At 49.3% G+C, this 19,872-nt stretch overlaps 1 protein-coding gene across 2 annotated transcripts in view; it reads left to right on the forward strand.

The window, feature by feature from the left end:
* SMG5 (SMG5 nonsense mediated mRNA decay factor) overlaps positions 1–19,872 on the forward strand; it is a 30,627-nt gene that overhangs the window by 6,728 nt on the left and 4,027 nt on the right. For both annotated transcript variants that reach the window (XM_056322260.1, XM_056322259.1), the window contains exons 2-16: positions 352–450; positions 1,108–1,231; positions 1,875–2,031; positions 5,058–5,147; positions 6,472–6,561; positions 7,446–7,524; positions 8,125–8,250; positions 8,704–8,772; positions 10,970–11,178; positions 11,323–11,460; positions 12,548–13,249; positions 17,202–17,371; positions 17,656–17,731; positions 18,418–18,593; positions 19,631–19,789. In XM_056322260.1, the coding sequence (XP_056178235.1) occupies positions 352–450; positions 1,108–1,231; positions 1,875–2,031; positions 5,058–5,147; positions 6,472–6,561; positions 7,446–7,524; positions 8,125–8,250; positions 8,704–8,772; positions 10,970–11,178; positions 11,323–11,460; positions 12,548–13,249; positions 17,202–17,371; positions 17,656–17,731; positions 18,418–18,593; positions 19,631–19,789 (2,464 nt within the window). The remainder of the gene's footprint in view (positions 1–351; positions 451–1,107; positions 1,232–1,874; positions 2,032–5,057; positions 5,148–6,471; positions 6,562–7,445; positions 7,525–8,124; positions 8,251–8,703; positions 8,773–10,969; positions 11,179–11,322; positions 11,461–12,547; positions 13,250–17,201; positions 17,372–17,655; positions 17,732–18,417; positions 18,594–19,630; positions 19,790–19,872) is intronic.

A 19,872-nucleotide genomic window follows, 5' to 3' on the forward strand; every position in this document is an offset into this window, starting at 1 on the left:
CGTGATTTAATTGCTGAGGTTTAAAGTTGCTAACGTGTCCAAAGACATTTGTGACTACTATTGTAGAAATAATTGGCATTTTTGACCAGACAGGCAGTGGTAACTGGTGATTAAACAGCTGATTTGCAGCCAAATCATTACAGCGCCTGTAACCCTGCTCTTTTTTTTCTTTCCATAAGCTTTTTAAAAGAGGGCAGAAAGGAAATCAATTAATATGGTGTGGTGATATAACGCGGCTTGCTAATAATGGAATTAACTAGGCTAGTATGGTTCTGCGTGGACACGCCAGATCTCATTAAATAATTCCAGATAGCCTGCTATTCTGAAACTTCTTTCTGTGTTACCTTGCAGGGCAGTGGTAGAGGCCGTTCACCGCTTGGATCTCATCCTTGGGAATAAGGCAGCCTATCAGGAAGTGTTCAAGCCGGAGAACATCAGCTTGAGGAACAAGTAAGTTGGGCAGAGCGCTCACGTTGGTTTTTGGTTTTGTATGTGTTTGGCTGGGGAAAATCCACGTGAAGCGACACAGGGAGGTTTTGAAGCTGCAGGTTCACTGTGCATTTGATTTGTAGTGCACCTGTAGGCTGGGGAGCCCTCCAGGTTTTTGAAGCTGAGGCTAGATTTCCGATCTGTAATTGAACAGCACCTAACCCTCCAGCCATGGACTGAAAGCTTTCCTGGGTGTTGTAATATAAATACGTTGTCTTCATGTTGGCCAATGCCTTCCTTGTAATTATCTTTAAAAAAAAAACAACAAACAAACCACCTGTGTGGTGAAGAAACTTCTTATATGTGTGAAAACTTTTATCAGGTTCAGAGGGTGCCTAGCAGGGATGATTTTTCTTACCAATTTTTTAAGCTGTCAAGACAATTCTTGACATTACTGCAATTTAGGAAGTTACTGATGGCCAGCTGAGCAAGGTAACGAGGTTAGGTGTGTGGCTTTTCCAGATGCTCTTGTGTGGGAGTGATCTAAGCTGTACCATCACCAGATGGCCTAGCTCATCCATCCTAATGAATTCAGATTTTCCTCTTCCGTGCTTCGGTAGTGGCAGCTGTGTTTAAAGCCGCTGTAGCTAAATGTGAATTTTCTGCTGGCTGTCTCAGGCTGCGGGAGCTGTGCGTGAAGCTGATGTTCTTGCATCCAGTGGATTATGGAAGAAAAGCAGAAGAGCTGCTCTGGAGAAAAGTTTACTATGAAGTTATCCAGCTCATTAAAACAAATAAAAAGGCAGGTATCTATGGCTTTGGCAGGAGAGAGTCTCTGGCTGTGCAGTGGGTAAGGCCAAGTTAAAAGCTTCATTTCCTTGGAGAAGCTGTGGTCTGAAGCTGTGGCAGGAAGCCAGGCACTCCTGAATTTTAATCGTGGAGCTGACATACGCTTTTTGTCTAGCTGTGGGCAGGTAAGCTTTAATAATTGCTGAGAGCACTGCCATTGCTGAGGATATTTCAACATAATTTGCTTCATTTTTGTCTCCCCGCTTTCAGAAGACATAGATCTTCGTAGGGAACGATGATCTTAAGAGGCTTTGTCAGCGCTGATTGTCTTTACTCCAGTTGCTCACTGGAGAACACTCATGCTTGTATTTCCGAATGCCGTGAACTCTCTCCTGGTGATTTGGTTGCCTGAATGTGTTTCAGGTTCTCTCGCTAGACACCTTGATTTTATTTATTTGTTGTTGCAGCAAGTATATAGGACCCTTAGTAAATACCATGAGGTGCAACATTGTTGAGCCAGAGGAGGTACAGAACTGTGCAAAACCGATTACAGCTGAGCTACCTGCTGTCTTGCTTCATCCTTGGTGTAACTTGGGTGGTCAGCCTAAAATGTTACCTAGGCTGCATTAACATATTCTCATTTTTCTTCCCTTCAGCACATTCACAGCCGTAGCACCCTGGAGTGTGCGTACCGGACTCACTTGGTGGCTGGCATAGGGTTTTACCAGCACCTTCTTCTCTACATTCAGTCTCACTATCAGCTGGAACTGCAGTGCTGCATTGACTGGACGCATGTGACAGACCCACTCATAGGTTAGTGCTCCGGCTCTTGGACTCGTGGGCAAGGCCTGAATCCCAGACAGGTGGCTTCCCCATCTTTGTTGCGGCATTCAAGGGATTATCTCCTTTTTTTTTTTTCCTCTCATTAGCCAGTTATCTGTTTAGAACAGACTGTCTGTCCTGCTCTCTTTTCTCCGACACTGTTTTGGTGGGGTTTTTAATGCTGAACTAGGGAAGAAAGAAGAGTTTCTAACAGGAAGAAAACGCTGTTTAGAAAATTCTTTAGCAAGTGTTCCGTGGTGGCAGATTTTTGTGGAAAATTGAAGAGCACTTCTGGCTGTACAGAACGTTTTAAAAAGCTTATTTAAAGCAGACAAACGGGCCATTGGGGGAAGAGGTTCTGGAAATCAACACATTTCTGTCAGGACATCCTATTCACTAGATAGAAGATACTGTTCCTCCTCTTGGTGCCCCTTCTGTCAGCGCTCCCTTCACGTGCTTCCTAGTTGTACTGTGTGTAGCTTTGAAACTGCTGTTGAATCTTGGACTGAGAACGTGAGGAAGCTCCCAGAACAGAGTAAGGTATGATAGGTGTCTCGGGTAACCGCCTCTGTGCATGCCCTTAGATGCAAGGTAATTTGAGGTATCTTAACTGTTAGGGGAGGAGGAAGAATAAGAGTGTTTACAGTCCTGAAACAGCTCAGGGCTGTGTATGCACTCGCATCCTCGATTTACCTTGTAATAGTTTGTTCCCATTTGCTCCTGGGCTGTGCTCCGTGGCTCCAGGGCGCGTGTTTCTGTTCGTGTGGCTCCAGCTCAGAAGTGGAGCCTCCAGATGTTTTGTGAACCGTATTAGCAAGGGTTTAATTGGTGTTCTTAAAGCTGGCAGGGGGGAGGGCGGCAGGAACTGGCACAAGAGAAGTTAGTATGTCTTTAGCAATAGAACGTTTTAGCTGCTGGTGTCCTATTCTTAGCTCTGAGAGATGATTGTATCATGATCAGCTTTGAAATGTCGGTTTAAAAGGCAGATGTCCCTGGCAACTGTTGCTTTGAGAAATGTATCTCGGTGCTGTAGAATTAATAAATTCTCGAAATGCACATTCCAGATAAGTTTGTACCCTGTGGTGCGTGTTTGCTTTTGAAAGGCTCCCCTTATTCAGGTTTCTTAATGTGTTTGGGCTCGTTTAATTAAAATGATGCAGCAGAGGGGTATGTAACCGGACAAGGGAGGTTGTAACCCTGCATCTGTGCAGAGAAGATGCATGTGTAAGAATCCCATCGGGGTGGGCACAGCCTAATGGCTGTATAAATGGGAGCAAGAGGATTCAAAGCAAAAAAAGAAAGGGATGATGGGTCCAATAGCGTATGTGGACACGGATTTGAAGGGTGTGTGTTTGTGTAATGCAGCTCGTACAGTGCCTGTAGTAAGTGGGAATCGTTCCTCACTGGTCACTTAAGCCTCCTGATTCCAGTTCCACCGTTTGAATCTAAGCCAAGAGGGAAGCAACTTGCTATGGGCTGGACTGGTCTTAAAAAAATCTTCCTTTGGGATTCCTGCTTGAGGGAATTTTCTCCTCCGGGAGGTGGAAGTCCTTGGCAACAGCAAGATTGAACCTGGACTGAATCTGTGCTCCTGGTCTGCCCGGTGGGCTCGCCGGAGAGGAAGCACAAGCGCAGTGGCCTTTGCTCCCTGATCTCTGGCTGAACCGTGATCCTGCGGGCTGGGGAGAAGGTGCTGGTGGGGAGATGGGAAGCACGGTCTCGCCAGCAGCGGACCCTCCCAGGAACTGAGTCACCTTGATGGTTTAAGTTAGTACAGATCAGCTGGCTGCAGCCTTCCCCTGTTGGTTTTGACACTTTCCACTGCCTGAATTTTTTTTTTTTTTTGTAAGTTCAGTACAGAACAGAGTATTTCAGTTGGAAGGGGCCTCTAATACGATCATCTAGTCCAGCTGCCTGACCTGTTCAGGGCTGACCAGAAGTTAAAGCATGTTATTAAGGGCATTGTCCAAATGCCTCTTAAACACTGACAGGCTGGGGGCATTGACCACCTCTCTGGGAAGCCTGTTCCAGTGCCTGACCGCCCTTTCGGTGAAGAAACGTTTCCTAATGTCCGGTCTAAATCTCCCTTGATGCAGCTTCGAACCGTTCCCATGCATCTTCCAGGGAGATCCCCACCTCCCTCTCCACTTCTCCTCTTCAGGATGCTCCTCAGCCTCCTTTTCTCCAAACTAGATGAGCCCAGAATCCTCCACCGCTCCTCACAGGACATGCCTTCCAGTCCTTTCACCAGCTGCTTTGCCCTCCTCTGGACACAAAGGCGGTTTTGTCTGGAGGCAATTCTTCCTAACCGACTGCAGCTGCCCTGTCCACAATGCAGATTTGCTGTCCTGATTTTTCCTTATTTTAATTCTCTTCCTCCCTTTTTTGGCTGGCCAATCCTAAATCTAGATCTCAGTCTTGAGGGTTTGTTTCCATCTTTGCTCTAAGGCGAGGTACGTTCGTGTTGTGGGCTACTGCCAGGTGCAAGTGCGCTCAGACTTTGTTCTGGCTTCCAGGGATTTGCGCCCTCATTAGCCATGCTAACGAAATCAGCCTCTTGACAGGCCTTATTAGCTTGTGCTCAACGTTAACGTGATCACATGGCTTGTAGACAGGAATTGGCCTTTGTCCTCTCATCTGAGTGCGAGTGGAGCCAGCTCTTCGAGTGCCACTCCGGGGCATACCTCGCAGGCAAAGTCTGAGTGGCAGTCATTGCAGTGACTTAGTGATGCAGTGACACGAACTGCCCCAGCCAGCAGGGAACTGGAGACACTGATGCTCACCCACTCCCCCTTGGTGTATTTTCTACATTGATTTGCCACATTTTGGCAAGGAGAGTGAACCAGTGCTGGTCTGTAAGGTGCCACAGGTGGCAACCAACAGTGTGACCTGACCATGCGGTCTTTGTTTTCATCTGGTGAAATGTTGGGTGTCTCGGGCAGAGGTGTGGGCTGCTCGTGTGTCTTTCCAGCAGCTTTTACTTAAATGGTGTTTGTGACTTCGTATTTCTCCTGTAGGCTGCAAGAAACCTGTGTCTGCATCGGAGAAGGAGATGGAGTGGGCGCAGATGGCGTGTCACAGATGTCTGGTTTATCTGGGGGATCTAGGTAAGAACAGCGTTGTCTTTCAGGGCAACGTTTAAATCATTAAAAAGATGGTGCCTGTACAGTGCTGAGTCCGTCATCGTTAGTCACCAGCCGTAGTTACTGGCAGACACTGGTTTCCTTCTGACACGTTTGTCACTAATTGGTTTAAGCTGAAATCCTCACGGCTAACCCAGCTGCGACAAACTGAAGCTTTGTTTTTGGGCAAGTGGATGAGGAGTTTGCTATAAGCAGCTGCATCCACGGCAGTGCAGGAACGGAAGCCTTTGCTTTTATTTCTGTTGTTTGGACGGTGCGAAGGAAACTTGGTGGGCTGGCTTCTCCGTTCAGACTCGCTGTGAGGTCGGTCGCCTTACGGAGCCGCCGTCATCAGCACGAGTGTGACTGAAAATCAGGTTTGTTAATGAATAACGTCAATAGGCCACTGCAGAGCCCCAGGTTCTTTGTTATTGTGTCTGGCTGCGTGTCATCCTTTTTATAGCAGGGGCATGTCTACCCCGCAGTCACGACCTCCTGGGAGCATGCGGTAAGTGTGTCAACTTCTCGCTCGCTTGTGAACACGTGGGAGTGAAGGCAGCGAGAAAACATGTAACTGTGTGAAAAACAGCTATGGGAAGTGTGGCACGGGTAAATGTGTTTGACACGCAGCAGCCTTCGAGCTCTTGAAAACTGTTTGGCATTATTGTTGCCCATGAGTCAGCCTAAAAATGGCATCGCAAATAGATGTCTCATGGGGGTAGTAAGAATGACTTACCTGACTGGTGGGAGAGAAACGTGCTCACCTCTTCACAATGCTTTCACCTAAGGTTTCCAAAATGCCATCTGTTGTCCAGAAAAAGGTAAAATAAATAAATTAGGTCCAGTCTATCCACAGCCAGAGATTTTATTAGGTCAACTGACTTGATTTAGATTTCACACTCCGCTGTAGTAGAATATAGTTGGTTTGAGGTACTGGAAAATGAAGCACAACTCTTGAGTTATTTCAAGGATAAATGAATCAGCACTTAACGCATGGAACAGAAGAATGTCTTCCTCTTGCTTACATGCTGCCACAAGCATTGAGGGATATTCCCTTTGCTTGAAGTGGCAGGGATTGTGATGTGCAGAATAATGCAGTTAAAATAGAAGGGCTTCAAATGGGCCTGGCAAACTCTGTACATTTCTGTGTTTTGCCAGGAGCAGTTCTTCTTTGATGGGTTTGTCGACTTGGCCAGTATTTCTAGTTTTGTGGTGGTTTTAATCTGTAGGGAAACTGTACTTCTCTGCAGACGGGGAGAGAAGACACTGCCTTCTGGTTTCTGATGTGTGGTATGTGGTTTTCTTTCAGCTCGCTATCAGAACGAGCTGGCAGGTGTGGACACGGAGTTGCTGGCTGAGCGGTTTTACTATCAAGCCCTTTCTGTTGCACCACAAATTGGTAAGTGAGTTACCGTGAATTTTTACTTGTTAATCGTGTTGCTGCAGCCTAAAAACAATACTTTGTGATACTGCGCTGGTCAAGTTTCTATCCTGCTGCTGGGGGAGGAGTAGTTTTATCTTCTGGTTAAAATTCCTTCCTCCTTTGAGTATCGCTTTTGCTGGCAAGCCAAAGAGAGGAGTTAAAGCAAAGGTGCTCTTTGCCAATGACCTCAACTTACTCACCTGATAACCTTGGAGAAGCTCAGACATCGGTGAAAGTTGTGCTTGTCTAGCTAAGGGAAGATCCAGCTGTCGTCTGGTTGTCTCCCTCTTTTTACCCCTGCAAAATAACCTCGCGTGCTGCTTTCTCCTTCAGAAGTGACTACCTTGTGAGAACACGTGGCAAGAGTTGAGGGCCTGGCTTATCTTAAAATGTGCAGTTCCAGAGAAATGTTTTCTCTGTGCTGTCTCTGCAGAGTTTTCACAGAGTTGTTTGACAGGCTGGTCCCAAATATCAATAAGTGACAAAAATTTATGTGCCACAGTGAGCTGGATCAGAACTCTTAGATCCTGATAAGACGATGTCTGTGTCGAGAGGAATACAGGGTCAAGGCCATAGCATTATTAATACAGAAGAAGGGGCAGCAACGTTGTTTGCTCTGCTTTCTTGTGTAGATAACTGGCAGGAAGCTGGGGAGGATCGAAAAGCACTATAAAAGAGGGAAAAATTCCTGGGTGGCAAAAAGATTGAGTAGTCAAGACCTTTGTACTGCAGCTTTGCTACTGTTTTTGTCTCCTGACTTCCCTCCTGTGTGAAACGTAGTGAGAGGGAAAGGATCTGCTTTCTAGCAGGGACATTGGAGAATTGTAAGTTAATTCCACTGCCCCTCTCTTTCATGACAGGCATGCCTTTTAACCAGCTGGGGACATTAGCAGGGAGCAAATACTACAATGTGGAGGCTACCTATTGCTATTTACGTTGGTGAGTGTTTTTGAGGATCTCTGCTTCCTGGACAGAGAATCAATGCGCTGTGGTTGCCAGTGCCAGGTTCTTTTCTCCTTTGATTTGGACTTGCGATTGTTTTCAGTGGATGAGTTTCAGGGGAGGGGGAGGAGAGATGGGTTTATTTCACCCTCGAGCAGGACTGGTAATAAGAAGGAGCCTTGGTCAAATCAAACCATCGTGCTGGTTGCTAAAATAATACGTGCAAGGCTGCACTGGGAAGGCAGGGTTTCATCTGAGCCCTCTGCCTGTGCTAGAGAGCCAGGTTTGAAGGGGGGGTGGAGGTGGTGAGTGAGGCACCTCGAGGAGTGAAGTGGGTGAAATTCAGTTATTTGAACACGGCCTTGAGGCCCAGATTTGAAAAGGCGTGTAAACGTTGCAGCTGGAGCTGTGGTGCGGCTTGAAGTGGGGTTTGCAGACATCAGTGGGAGCGAAGTAGCCCAGCATGCTCAAACAAAAGCACCAAGTAACTGTCTTCATGCTCAGATGCCTGAATAACTTGCTGGTGAATTCAAGCCATAAAACGTGAGCAACCTTGTGGCAAAGTAACTTTCGATGTGTTCTCTTTTGGACTCTCAGCATCCAGTCTGAAGTGTCCTTTGAAGGTGCCTATGGGAACCTGAAGCGGCTGTATGACAAAGCAGCCAAAATGTATCAGCAGTTGAAGAAATGTGAAACCAGGAAGTTGTCTCCAAGCAAGAAACGGTAAGAGGGAAAAGGAAAGGAGAGGGATGCAGGCTGAGGGCTTGCAGTCCCGCCAGTGTCATCCTCTGGGTTGAGAGTATTGTCTTTCTGGGGAGGGGGAACTGGTAGATGGCCCATTTGAGGCGGTGACTGTTTCTGGAATTTTGAGACCCCCAGTCTACATCTCATTCTTGATCTCTCGGCTCGTAATTTCAGGAGAAAAGCTAAATGCTGCCTAGGTGTAGACCTGGGGGTGAGAGACTTTCTCACTCTCCCCTGGAGCTGGTGACTGTTCATGGTGAGGGCTGAGGCATACGGGTGCGCGTTGGCAGTGTGTAAGCTGTTGCCTTTTCTCCAGTTTCATCAAAATGTCATTTTTCAACTGTGACCTGATTTACCTACTAATAGAGCTCTGTTAGTCTGGTCCCTCTCGGTGACACCTCCTTTACAGTTTTCTTCTCTCAATCTTTTTAGAGGCAAAGACATTAAGAGGTTGCTGGTGAGCTTTATGTACCTGCAGAGTCTTTTGCAGCCAAAGAGCAGGTAAGGTTACGGCAGATTGTATCTTCTGTTGGTAACTCCCAGCAGCAGGCATTCAGAATCGGAAGAGACTGTTCCCTGTAGGGTAACAGTGCCTGTGCTGAGGCTTTCTGCCATTAGGTCCAAGACTTTATAGCCTTCTAATCTTGTTGGGAGAGCAAAGAAGATTGCCTTCCAAGGGAGGCTGAAATACCGAAGGGTTAAATACTTTGCGCCTCTGGCTAAATCAAGCCAGGAGCTGAGTGAATGTCGAACTCCTGAGCCTCGCAGCTCGCCTCTGTGCTGTACTGTGCCTTTGGTGTTTTCTTGCTTTGTTCAGTCATCAGATGCTTTTTCCTGGCAAGCGCTGGGTTCAGGCTGACAGGACAGCAAAGAGGTATCGTCGGTACGCGTGCAGGGCTGTTCATTGCATTTGGAAATGTGTAACCAAATACCTCGTTCAAAGAAACAAATAGCATAACCTGTTCATGTTAGAATAAGTGGAAAGCTTTGTACAGCTGTGTGGTTCCCCACCCCCCCCCACCCCCCCCCCCCCTTGGATTCCCTCTGTCTCGTTTTCAGCTGATTGTAAATTAATCTACTGCTTGAAGTAGAGCAGGTGTTTTAAAGGGCTTTATACACAGGATACAGTTAAACTCACTGTGGGGTAGTTTTAAGTTGGAAGGAACCTTCCAGGGGTCCAGTCCTCCCCCAGAGCAGGGTCCGCTGTGAGGGTAGATACAAATGTGGAGTTGGACGAGGTTGCTCAGAGTCTTATCCAGCTGAGTTTTGAATGGATCTCAGGACAGGGATTCCACACCTCTCTGGTCTCCCAGTGTTTGACCACCTTTACTGTGGAATTTTTTTTTTTCCCCTTGCATCTAGTTTCTATTTCCTTTTCTGCTGTTTGTACCCATCGCTTCCCTTCCTTTTGTTGTGCACCATTGAGAAGCGTCTTACTCAGTCCTCTATAACCACCTATTTGGCATCTTCTCCCAGGTAACAAGTGGTAGGACAAGAGGAAGTGGCCTCAGGTTGCACCCAGGGGAGGTTTAAATTGGATATTAGGAAAAACTTCTTCACCAAAAGGGCTGTCAGGCGTTGGAATGGGCTGCCCAGGGAAGTGGTTGAGTCACCATCCCTGGTGGTATTTAAGAGCTGTAGATACGGCACCTAAGGGCACGGTTTAGTGGTGGGCTTGGCAGTGCGGTGTTAACGGTTGGACTTGATCTTAAAGGTCTCTTCCTACCTAAACGATTCTATGGAAAGAGAAGATGATACCCCCTGAGCCTTCTGTCTTTCAGGCTGAGCAAACTCGATTCTCTTTGCCTTGTCTCATAAATCATGTTCTCTATTCTCCTTGACAGTCCTCTGCTGGACTAAGTCCAGTTTATTGGTGGGGTTTTTTTTTGTTTGGTCGGGGTTTTTTTTGTGCTGGGGACCCCAGGTACTGAACGCAGTACTCCAGATGCCGTTTCCTGAGTGCCAAATAGGGATAATAATTTTCCTCAACCTGCTGGCTGTGCCCTTGCTAATGCAGCCCAGTATGGGAATAGCTTTCAAATATTGACTTATACCAGAGTGGAACTTTCAAGGCTCATTTAATATCTGCTTAACACACATTTAGCGCATAAGAAAATTGGAAACTACTTCAGTTTCCTCAGCGTGTTAACCTCTGAAAAGTATTTGCTAGATGATTTGCACATGGGTTTACTTTGTAACTAGGAGACTCCCATACCGAATAGCATGGGTGCTTCCTTTGGAGTAGCTGATAGCTACAGAGGATTTTGGAATATTCTTACAGGGCTGCAAATGAGAGACGTGGGAGGAGGAAAAGTTGAGTCCCCAGTTTGTGCGCTGCAATATAAATCCTTGAACTGAGCAGTGGATCTGAACCTTTCGCTGCCTTTAGCATTGAAGTGCCCTCTGTGTCCTAATGGCTACTGCTTTAGTTCCAGGGAAAAAGTCATCTGTTTGCTGGTGACCCATCTCTTTGCAGGGATGTGCTCTGGTTATTGTTTGTTGAGCAGCTTTGGGGAGGAAAACATAATCTGATCAATCTCGCTTGTTTCCCATAGCCGTTGTTGCCTGCAGTATATTCCCTGGTGCTTCATCCTGCCTAGTGCCTCACTGCCAGTTTTGCCTCCGTTTCCATGCAGACATTGCCAGGAGCTCAAGCCTTGAAGAATAATTCTTGTTTGGTTTTTTTCCTCTTGTTAAGCTCTCTGGATTCTGAGCTGACATCTCTCTGCCAGTCTGTGCTGGAGGATTTCAACCTGTGCTTGTTCTACCTGCCCTCTCCTCCTAATCTGAGCTCAACTAGTGAAGATGAAGAAGAGTATGAGAGCGGCTACTCCTTCCTTCCGGATCTCCTGATCTTTCGCATGGTGATCATCTGCCTTATGAGCGTTCACAGCCTCAAGAGGGCAGGTAATCAGTGCTTAATTCAGCCTTTCAGAAAAGTAGTGATTGACATTCAGCAGTCCCGTTCGGTTGAAGGTGGTGTCTTAATTGGCATTCATCTTTTGGACTGGTGGTCACGCTCCTCCGCCTCACTGTGCTGTCTTGTTGCAGGTTCAAAGCAGTACAGTGCAGCCATTGCTTTCACCCTGGCCCTCTTCTCTCACCTGATAAATCACGTCAATATTCGCCTGCAGGCAGAGCTAGAAGAAGGGGAAAACCCAGTTCCAGCCTTTCAGAGTGATGGCACAGGTAAGAAAACGGAGACAGTATAAGCTGGCTCTCCCCAGCTGCCTGCCTGTAGGGCTGGCTGTTACTTTTCTTTCCTAAATCTCCCCGGCATGGGTTTTGTAGTGTAGTGCCTGAGTGGCGTTAGAGACTTCCTGATCTTTGACTGCTGGGCTGAAATCCCCAAAGTGGATAATCTGCTGAGACAGCCTCCACTTAGACACTGTCTGTGAGTATCAGAATCATCACAGGATGAAAAATGTTGCTTTCCTTGTTGTAAGGAGTTATCTCTCTGTATCTCTTGGCATCTCATTCATCATGTGTTTACTCCAAACTGTGCTCCTTATTTTCTGTCTCTCTATTTGCTGTTATTTACTGGATTCGCTTCTCCTCCGCTGAGGAGAGGATCTCAGGTGAAACATCTTGGCAGAACAGTGTCTCAGGGAGGCAGGCCCTGCTCAGCACACCTCACCTCCGCTCGGACAAAACCAGGGCTTTAGTTTCCAGGGGATCCTGTGGAGCGGAGAATAAAACTGCTGAATCTTTCCCTTGCAAACAGTCAATTTGTAATATTTCACAGAAAGCCAGACTGGAGTTTTCCTGCTGAAAAGCAACAATGAATGACTCCTCCCTTGCATGGGTTTTGAAGCTGTCAAGGTGACACAGGGCTGCTGGAGAGGCTGTTAGTCGAGGAGAGGATCAGGTCAACTCAGTCTGGTTACAGGGTGGAGTGGCTGGTTTTATTGAGCTGACTGGCACATGCCCTTGCCCTGCCTGGTGGGTCGCTTGGCTTTCAGCCTGTAGAAAGCTGGGGAAAAGATGGAAAATTCAGTCGTGGATTTTGTGCTGGTCAGGCAGCGCTCGGCACTGCCTGATAACGGAGCAGCACAGCTTGGGCAGTAGGAATCCAGGCTTCCCACGTCTTTCTGGGCACCTTTTAGAAAGTGAGTCATTCTCCTAGGGTTGCCATTACTTCTTCTCTGGTTAAAGTCACTAATAGAAGTGATGGCTGAAGTTTGCACGGCTGGTTGCTCAGGTTCAGGGCTGGCAGGCAGCCTGTGTGACACACCGGGACTTTCTTAACTTGTGGTCTCATTTTAAATGCTTGCAGATGACCAGGAACTACGGGAGCCATTGAACTCGATCGAGAAGGAAGCTGAAGCTGACTTGGCCAATCATCAGCCCAGCGAGGAGCAACGGAAGAATGAGTGCAAGAAAAGCAAGAAATACTCCCGCCTCTCCTGTTTGCGTCGCCGCCGTCACCCCCAGAAGATGGATGAGAGCGACCTGAGTGAGGGCTTTGACTCTGACTCCAGCCAGGGCTCCATAAAGGGCAGTGATGGCTCAGAAAGTGGCTCAGAGAAGAGCGATGAGGAAGCAGAAGCTGCTTTTGATGTGGAGACGGACTCTGACATGAACAGCCAAGAATCTCGGTCCGACTTGGAGGACATGGAGGATGAGCCGGGGGAGGAGGGAAGTGGCCGAGGCAAAAGTGGGCCTAAAGAGGCCTTAAAAAACTGTGTGGATGGCAGCGGGCTGGGGGACTCCAGGAGCCCAAGCATCTCTAAAATTGAGGCTCCAGATTCAGCAGTCAATGGGCCAGCTTCCCTGAGCACTAACGATGCCAGCATAGCCAGTAATCTCCAGGCCATGTCCACCCAGCTGTTTCAGACCAAACGCTGCTTTCGCTTGGCTCCCACTTTCAGCAACATCCTTCTGAAACCGAACAGCGAACCACCCGTCTTGAAGGATGGAATAGAAAGCAAACCGTGTGTCAATGGAGATCTGGAGAAGCCCAGCTTGGCAGAGCAAGGTAAGGATCAGCAGCTTCGTTCAAAGTGTTTGGTGTTGCAGTTCTGTGTAGAAAACTGCAAGCTGTAGCAGTCTGCTTGTAAAATCCACTCCGTCTCGTGGTGCAAGTTCTCCTTTGGGCAGGTTTGGAGGAGCAGGTTGCCCAAGTCCTGGGCAAGTCTTGGGTGTTTCTTGAAGGAGGAGCTCTGCTCGTACTGCCTGACATCCAGGAATGTGTGCACCAAGGGGAAACACCTGCAGCAGCCAGGGTTACCTGTTGTTCTGCTCAACAGGCTAAGTGCTGAGCAGCTCTGGTAATACAGAGGATAATTCCAGCAGGTATTAAAAATTTGGATTGCCTTCCTTTTCCCATGTGAAATCTCTGGAATCAGACACTTCATAGCACTTCTGGCGGTGGACAGTGCAGGTGCAGTCTGGGAAGGTCTCTGTGAGATGTCAGATTCTCAACCTGCAAAGCTTTTATAGGAGCTTGTCTAACTTTGGCCTCTTCAGGGACCTTCTCAGAGGAATCCCGTGGGTTAGGACTGCAGGAGGTAAGGGGGTCCAGGAGAGCTGGTTAATATTCAAGCGTCGCTTCTCCGAGCTCAAGTTGGGTGCATCCCTATGAGTAAGAAGTCAAGCAAAGGGGGTAGGAGAGCTGCGTAGACGACCAAGGAGCTTCTGGCAAAACTCAGGTGGAAGGAGGAAGTTTACAGAATGTGGAAAAAGGGGCAGAATGGGAGGAATCTAGGAATGCCGTCAGAGTGTGCAGGGATGCGATGGGGAAGGCTGAGGTCCGTTCGCTGCGGGATGTCAAGGACAACAAGAAGGGCTTCTTCAAGTACATCGGTAGCAAGAGGAAGACTAGGGAAAACGTGGGCCCGCTGCTGGGTGAAGTGGGTGCCCTGGTGCCAAATGTGACAGAGAAGGCAGAGTTCCTGCACGCTGCCTTTGCTTCAGTCTTTACTGCTAAGGCCAGCCCTCAGGAATCCCGGGCTCCGGAGGCACGAGGGGAAGTCTGGAGAAAGGAAGATCTTCCCTTGGTCGAGGAGGATGGGTTAGAGATCGTGCAGGCAAACTTGACACCCACAACGGCCCTGATGGGATGTGCCCCTGCGTGCTGAGGGAGCTGGCAGATGTTACTGCTAAGCCACTCTCCATCCTCTTTGAAAGGTCACGGAGAACAGGAGAGGTGCCTGAGGACTGGAGGAAAGCCAGTGTCACTCCAGTCTTCAAACAGGGCAAGAAGGAAGACCCAGGGAACCAGAGGCCGGTCAGCCTCGCCTCCATCCCTGGAAAGCTGATGGAACAGCTCAGCCTGGAGGTCATCTCTAAGCATGTGGAGGAAAAAGAAGGCTACCAGGAGTAGGCAGCGTGGCTTCACCAAGGGGAAGCCTTGCCTGGCCAACCGGATAGGCTAGGTGGAGTGGCTGGCTGGGTCGGTGAGAGCAGTGGACGTTGGCTACCTTGACCTCAGCAAGGCTTCTGACACTGTCTCCCATAACCTCCTCCTAGGTTAGCCCGGGGGGGTGGGTTAGAGGAGCGAACAGTGAGGTGGGTTGGGAACTGGCCGAAGGGCAGAGCTCAGAGGGCTGTGACCGGCGGCGCGGAGTCGAGCTGGAGGCCTGCGGGTTGCGGTGTTCCCCTGGGATCAGTCCTGGGTCCCGTCCTCTTCAACTTGCTCATCGCTGACGTGGCTGCAGGGACCGAGTGTGCTCAGTTTGCTGGTGATACGAGACTGGGAGGAGCGGCTGGAGGCTGCGCTGCCGTTCAGCAAGACCTGGGCAGGCGGGAGAGTCCGGCAGAGAGGAACCTCAGGAAGTTCAACCAAAGCAAGCGTAAGATCCCACGCCCAGGGAGGAACAGCCCCACTCACCAGCACAGCTTGGGGTGACCTGCTGGGGGGCAGAGAAGGCCCAGGGAGTGCTGGTGGGCAGCAAGTTGCCCGTGAGCCAGCAGTTGTCTGCTGGCCAAGGGGCCAGTGGGATCTGGGAGGGCATGAGGAGGAGCGTGGCCAGCAGGTCAAGGGAGGGGATCCTCCCCCTCTGCTCTGCCCTGGGGAGGCCGCACCTGGAGCGCTGTGTCCAGTGCTGGGCTCCCCAGTTCCAGAGAGACAGGGAACCGGTGGAGAGGGGCCAGCAGAGGCTACGAAGATGATGAGGGGCTGATGCATCTCCCTGATGAGACAAGGCTGGGGAAGCTGGGGCTGTTCAGCCTGGGGAGGAGAAGGCAGAGGGGATCTTACCGATGTCTACAAATACCTTCAGGGCGAGTGCCGGCAGGATGGGGCCAGGCTTTCCGTTCAGTGGTGCCCAGCGCCAGGGCAAGGGGCAACGGGCACAAACTGCCACACGGGAAGTTCCATCTGAATATGAGGAGAAATTTCTTTCCCGTGAGGGTGGCAGAGCCCTGGCACAGGCTGCCCAGAGAGGCTGCGGCGTCTCCTTCTCTGGAGATGTCCAGAATCTGCCTGGACGTGGTCCTGTGCAGCCTGCTTTAGCAGGGGGTTGGGCTCGATGATCTCCAGAGGTCCCTTCCCACCCTGACCAGTCTGGAATTTTGTGTAAGGCGTGACCCAGGTCTGTGCAAGAGGTGTTGGGGGCCTCATTCTGTGACCCGCTGAGCGCTCGGGGCTGAAGCAGGCTGCAGATGCACGGCAGGTGGAGCTGCAATGACTCTTCTTATCGTGCAACTTACACAACCGAGTAATGTTCTGGGGAAAAAAAAAAAACAAAAAAAACCAACCAACCAGCTTGAAAGGGAGATCTGATGCACTACAGGGAGTTGTTTGTATTTCAGATACAACCACATGGGCCTGTTGGGTCTTGTTTGTCATTCCTCCTGGCTTCCCTGGAGCAAGGAAACTTTTTTTTTTTTTTTTTTTTTTTTTTTTTGCATCGTGTTGCCAACTTCACTGGGCCTGCAGCACTGGCAAGGTTCAGGATTTGGAAGGGGGAGTGTTAGATCATGTTAATGTTTACTGACTCCCGGCATTGCTTCCCAGCCACGTGAAAGAGACGGGGGTAAAGGAAGAAAGAAATGATTTCTTTTTTTTTTTTTTTTTTCTGGTCTTGTTTCACATTTTTCTTTCAATGGCTTACCCAGATGTTGCAGCTCCGGGACGGTGTTTGAATGCTGCGGCCACGATACCTTTACAGATGTAACAAATGAGGGGTTGAACGAGCCGGGCTGAGCGAACTAACCCCTGTGCTTTTTAGCTTTGAGCTTTCCTTGCCTCAGCTGCGTTGTTTGAAAACTCAAGCTATTTAATGGTCTTCACACCCTATCAGGGATGGCTCCGGAATAAATTACTTCCTCCCTTTTTTTGTTTCTGGGGCTTTATTGAATGATAATTGCCGTGCTAATAGGCAGAAGCGGCGCAATTAAACCAAGGGACTGTAGCAAAATGCCTCATTGATTCCCAGCTTGCTTCCACCTTGACCTCGGGTCACTCGTGTAGCTGGCGTGCGTTTCATCAGCGGTGGCTTTGAGATCCTCGGGTCTGTAGAATGACAAGATCGCGAAGCATATTCAATATTTAAAATCACCCAGGCCCTGGCTCGTAAAATAGCCTTACTATTTTCTTTCACGTAGCCTGAAGATTGGCGCCTGCTGACCTGAAGGGTGATGGCTGGCTCTGTTCTCTGCGGTAAATGATACGGTCCTTGGGTCAGCGCGGGCTGCTTCCTCCTGCTCCGTTCCTGAGCCCCTTGGAGGCTGCTGCAGGGGTTGAGGTGCCTGTCAGACTTTCACAGGGAGATTTTAGCGGTCTTCTCCCAACGAAGAAGAAAATGCAACAGTGATACGCTCTTAGCAGCAGCGTAGGGGACAGGGAACTGGTTTTGTGAGGACGTGTGGAGGCACCGAGAAGTTCAACTCAACTCTTGCCAACCCAGCGCTGTTCTCGTACCAGTAGGGCTTGGCTTCTCAAAGGGTTTAATGCCTGCCATCCTACTTCTCCCTTCACTTTCCAGATGATGTGTCTGACTCTGAGGAAAGCATTTCAAGTAACAAATCCTGCAGGAACGAGCGATCTCTTCAGGAGAAGCTAGAAATAGTGACCAATGAAGGGCTGCTGCTCACGGTCAAGGTGTTCCTGGACTGGCTGAGGACAAACACGGACCTCATCATCATGTGTGCTCAGGTGGGAACTGTGCTTGGTGTTCAGTCCAAGGCTGCGTCTGTTCAGTCCCCCCAGGCTGGGATGCTCGGGGTTTATTGGAGCCGCTGTCCCAGTCCTGGACAGAAGGTGATGTTAAATACCCCACCCGGTGAATTAGGATAATCTGGACCCAGGAAGCGTAGTCAAGTTTACTCTTCATAAAGCATTTGGACGTCTGTGAAAGAGGCTGGAAAGCCCAGGCAGCCAGGTTCTTGCATACATCTGTCTTGATGTTTTCTGTGGCCTTTTGTGTTTTGTTCCTGCAGAGTTCTCAGAGCCTGTGGAACAGGCTGTCTGTGCTCCTGAACCTTCTGCCTTCTGCCGCAGACCTGCAGGAATCAGGTACTGGAGAAGGGAGTGACAATGTAATGGCTCGGCAAGCCTAGTCACCAGTGATTTCCGTGGTGTGTGGTAGATCCTGGGGTGAGAGATTTGCCAGTAGCAGTTTGCTTGTAAGCACGATGGGAAGTGACATCGTGCATGTGTTGGTTTTTTTTGTTTAAACATCATTCCAGTTAAATACCGCCCCGTAGATTTTAGTCCTATTAACGCATTATATATGGTTGACAATACACTGAAACACTCACACCTGTGTGTCTGAACTCCCTGGGTGGCCAACACCGTTGGAATTAACTGTCAAGGCCATAAGTAAAGGTGTGATTTTTGTCATGGCAGTCGTGGAAACCGGTGTTGAAGCTCCAAATGCTGACGATGCGCCCTGTACCTCAAGCCTAAAGATCCCTGTGGGTCATGAGAAGCTTGATTTAAACAGGGATGCTTCTCTGCTGGGGGAAATGGGAAAGCTGATCCGAAAAACTGTAGTTTGGAGGAACTGGTGCACCTCAGTGGGTTGGCTGGGACAAGTACTGTGGGTGGCCTTGTTCATCCTTCAGCACAGTACATGTGTGACTTAAATCCTTTGCCCTTGATCGTGACAGACTGTGCCTTCAAGCAGTTTTCCTCTTTGTCCCCACATCGGTTGGTTCAAGCCATCGTTTATTGCTCTATTTCCCCTCCATCCTCTCCAGGGCTGGCCCTGTGTCATGAAGTCAAGGACATTCTGAGTGGTGCTGAGCTCCCAGACCTGAAAGCCAACTTGCTGCTCCCAGAAGACGTGGCCCTGCGAAATCTTCCCCCTTTGAAAAATGCACACAAGAGGTTTAACTTCGAGCAGGACCGGCCCATTTTCTCAGCAGTTGAGGAGGTGAGTCCGGGTAAAGCCTGAATCTTGGCACAAGCTGCATTTCCCTGCATTTCTGGAGGTGCAGCCTGGCTCAGCTGTGCAGATGAAGATCTGGTTCGTTCTCGCCAAAAAAGACCCCAAACTGATTCCAACTTGTGAATCCGAGATGGGTTCGCGGTGGTGGTGGCTGCAGTCACCTGTCTACCCAAAAATCAGTGTTCAGAAAACTGCCTCGCCTTCCCTTCCCTGTTGGAGTCATGATGAAAGGAAGCGGAGCCGCATGTTGACGGCTTTGCTGCGTGAAGTCCTCCCTGTCGGGGCAGAGGAGTTGTCTCCACCCTGCCTTGGATGAAGGGAATTTGGTTGGAGCCGCAGGATCTCTAGTAAACGTGAAAATTGGTGAAATCTCACTTTGTGGGGCACTCTGTGCCCTCGCAGAGCGCTCCTCTCTGTTCTCCCAGGCACAGAGGGCCAAGGCGAGCATTTCTGGGCAGTTCTCCTCCCTGGAGTGGGGAATACATGACCATCTTATCTTCTGCCTTGACCTGAGGGCACCGCTCTAACGCGTGATGTGGGACCCGCGTTCGGTCATCTTGAATGTCATCTCAAGTCGTGGGGGCAGCTGGAGCGAAGTGCGGTGGTCTCGCATCCCACCGGAGCTCACCTTTGGCTGCCTTTGCTCGGCAACCCGGCCAAGGCTCGTGCCTGCCCCAAAATCAGATGTAGATTGTTGGTTTATTTGATTCCTTTTCCCAGCGCTGAGGGCTTGAGGAGAGGTTTATAGTGAGGAAGGTAGGAGCCTGGTGATGTTTTCTTAAGTTGGGGAAGCCGGGACTGCAAGCACTTCTAAGCTTTCTGTCCAACTGTAGGCTTTCCTGCAGTCTGTGTCTTCAGAAGCACATTTCCATCAGAAATACTGCCTTTGGATTATTACTAATTTTTTTTTTAATAACAGTTTCTGCCTTTTCCAAATGCGTGAGCTGCAGGGTCGGAGCTGGTTCAGGCTCCAAGCCCCGTGGGGAGACCTAACTGGTGATGGCCTCTCTGCTTCTTTGTAGTCTGTCGTTCGGATTTGCTGCATTCGGAGCTTTGGCCACTTCATTACCCACTTGCAAGGCAGCATCCTGCAGTTCAACTCGGAGCTTGGGATCTTCATCAGCATAGCACAGTCCGAGCAGGACAATTTGCTGCACCAGGCTCAAGCCCAGTTTCACATGGTGAGTTGGCAGAGGTGGGCTCTTTCTCCGTACTCGGCACGATTTCCTGGGCATCCCTGTTAGAGCGTGACTGTAAGCACAGA

This window comes from Falco biarmicus, chromosome 19, assembly GCF_023638135.1.
Source record: "Falco biarmicus isolate bFalBia1 chromosome 19, bFalBia1.pri, whole genome shotgun sequence".
Taxonomy (NCBI): domain Eukaryota; kingdom Metazoa; phylum Chordata; class Aves; order Falconiformes; family Falconidae; genus Falco; species Falco biarmicus.